General features: G+C 27.3%; 1 protein-coding gene across 1 annotated transcript; it reads left to right on the forward strand.

The window, feature by feature from the left end:
* Nucleotides 1-975: 975 nt before the first annotated feature.
* On the forward strand, nt 976-2,638 carry LOC108573018 (synaptonemal complex protein ZEP1-like). Its single transcript, XM_017935374.1, has 3 exons — nt 976-2,157; nt 2,246-2,305; nt 2,390-2,638. The coding sequence occupies exons 1-3, from the start codon at nt 976-978 to the stop codon at nt 2,636-2,638; spliced, it is 1,491 nt and encodes a 496-aa protein (XP_017790863.1).
* The last annotated feature ends 62 nt before the right edge of the window (nt 2,639-2,700 follow it).

Genomic DNA, 2,700 nt, shown 5'->3' on the forward strand with positions numbered 1-2,700 from the left:
TTTTTGTCACCGTTGTGCTGTCAATAAGCATTGGATAGAAAAATACAATATCAACACTTTTATCCACAGCGTTAGTCTTTATAAATCCGAACAATGCATAAGTAAGACATGTATGAATATTAATGTATTCTTTATTTTTTTACTTGGATTCGTTTACACGACCCCTCCCGCAAAAAGAACAGACCCACCCTTAGTGCAATGACGTTGAACAACCATGCGCGCCACTGAGATTATCGTCTCTGTAGACTTGTATCTAAAGCGACGCTGGCGCCATGAATGGAGTACGTACATAAATAATAATCTTCATATTTTCAATTATACAATCGATACGATACTTTTTGATTTGTTTTTATTTTCATCTATATTATATTTATTATAATACAATTATTGATTTTTAAGAAGACGAAAATGAGAATAATTATAATTCTCAATGACTTTTTAGTTTGATTTTTTATGTTAAATAATAATACTACGATTTCTTATTGTAAAGTTCGTTTTCATGAAATTGCATTGTTCGACTTATGCTCTTTTTACAAATATGTACAAGTTTTCAAGTATGCGTTTAAAACTAAACAAATGTATAAGTGCGTAATAAAGTCTTTAGCATATGTTCTGGCATTTGCGCATAGTTGTAATCCTCGGAAACATGAAATATGAAACGATATTTAAACAAATAGAAGCATTTATTCTACACAATTGACATATATGGAGCTTGGTATCATTTAATGCTTACTAATATAATAATTTAATGATACACAGAAATTTCATAAGATAAAGTATGTATAATAGATACATTTTATAAAAAATAAGAAAGGTTATTTAAAACTAACCATAATGGAACAATACATTTTGATGTTATAACATTACAATTATTCATGGTACATGTATCTGTTTATAACATGTTGCATTTAATGAAAGAAAATTTGATACAAGTTTTGTATTAATCATATTAAAATTGCTATATAATTTAAAATAATGGATAGCTTATCCGATTCATTCAAGGGGGAATTAGATTCTGTTACATCAACAGATTCCCTACAATTAATAGCTGATGAATTTCATATTAGGCATTTATCAACACCTGATGTTTCTAACATAGAATTATCAAAACGTGTTGCATTATTGGAATTAGAAAATGAACGACTCAGAATGGATTTAGAAAATATGCGTATCGAACTTAATGCCAGAATTGCAGCTAATGAAGGACTTAAAGGAAAAATAACAGAATTATATGTAGAAATGCAATTAGTTATTCAAGAGAAACAAAAATTACAAAATACTTTAATAGATGTAAACAACCATTTAGATGCATCTGAAGCATCTGCAAAATGGTATCAATCTCAAGTGCATGGTTTACAAGCAAGCAAAAAAACTTTGCAATTAGAAATTGATACTTATCAAGCAATTTTACAGCAAAGACAACAAACTATTGCAAACATCAATACTAGATATAAGCAACTGAATATGGAATATATCAAACTTCTTCAAATGCATCAAAAGGAAAAGCAAGATTTAGAATATCAAGTACAAAATTTAAAGATACAAAATCAACCAAACAGTATTTTAGAATCATTAGATATTAGTACATCTAGTTTTCCAGATGTATCAGCAAAGTTAGAGTTGACAGAAGATGAATTAAGAGATACAAAGACAGAATTAAAAACATTAGAAAAACGTCTTTTGGGCAATGAAGTTTCCAAAGCATTAATGGAAAATTCTTTAGCTAAACAACGTGTATTAATATCAACTATGGAAGAAAATATACAAAAATGTGAAACTGAAAAAAATCAAACTGCTGATGCATTACGTAAAACACAACTTGAAATTCAAAAATTAAAGTCTGAAAATGAAGTATTGCAAACTGCTCTGCTTTCTTCCAAACAGGAACAAAATCAGATAGAAGATGCAATCTTTCAGTTACGATTACAATTAACAAAAATGATAGCACAATATAAGCTTTTAAAAACAAAAAATGTAGAAGGAGAGGATAAATTGAATTCAATGGAAGATATAATAAATGAAAATAAACGCTTAAAAACATTATCATATGAAGTTAATACTGCTCTTATTAGAAAACTTCGACAAGAAAAACGAAAAGTTAAAAGCTTGGAACATAAACTTCATGGTGTACAAGTAATGGGACATTTAAGCAATATGGTATAGGATATTGCTTTATAATATTTGTATAAAATTATAATAATTTAGTAAAAATATATGTAATCATTTTATAATTATCTTATTTCAGAAAAACAAAATGGAAGTTTCCTTGCATGAGTGCTTAAAACAGGTTTTAATGAGAAATAAAGTAATATTTGTTAATCGTTGTTTGTAATTAATTATTTTATTCTTGATAAAAAAAATTAGTACTAATGATATTTTTGTCTTTCAGGATTTAAAAAATCAATTGAAGGCACTGACAAAAAATTCAGATGAAAGTATTGATGAAGGGTATGGTGACAACAGTATTGTTAGTTCTGTTTCTGTAGACATTCCATCACCAAATTCCATCAATCCAGTATTATTAGATGCAGCTTCTAGTGTGTTGCTACAATGTAAGGACTTTTGTAAACCAGTGCAAACAGAACTTGAACATTTAAAAGTAAAACTTAACAAATTAAAGGAACAATACATTGTATAGTATTAAATTATTTTGTTGACCATTAAATTATTTTTACTTATTAATTTATATATTGAGATATA

This window comes from Habropoda laboriosa, unplaced genomic scaffold (assembly GCF_001263275.1).
Source record: "Habropoda laboriosa isolate 0110345459 unplaced genomic scaffold, ASM126327v1 scaffold89, whole genome shotgun sequence".
Classification (NCBI taxonomy): Eukaryota; Metazoa; Arthropoda; class Insecta; order Hymenoptera; family Apidae; genus Habropoda; species Habropoda laboriosa.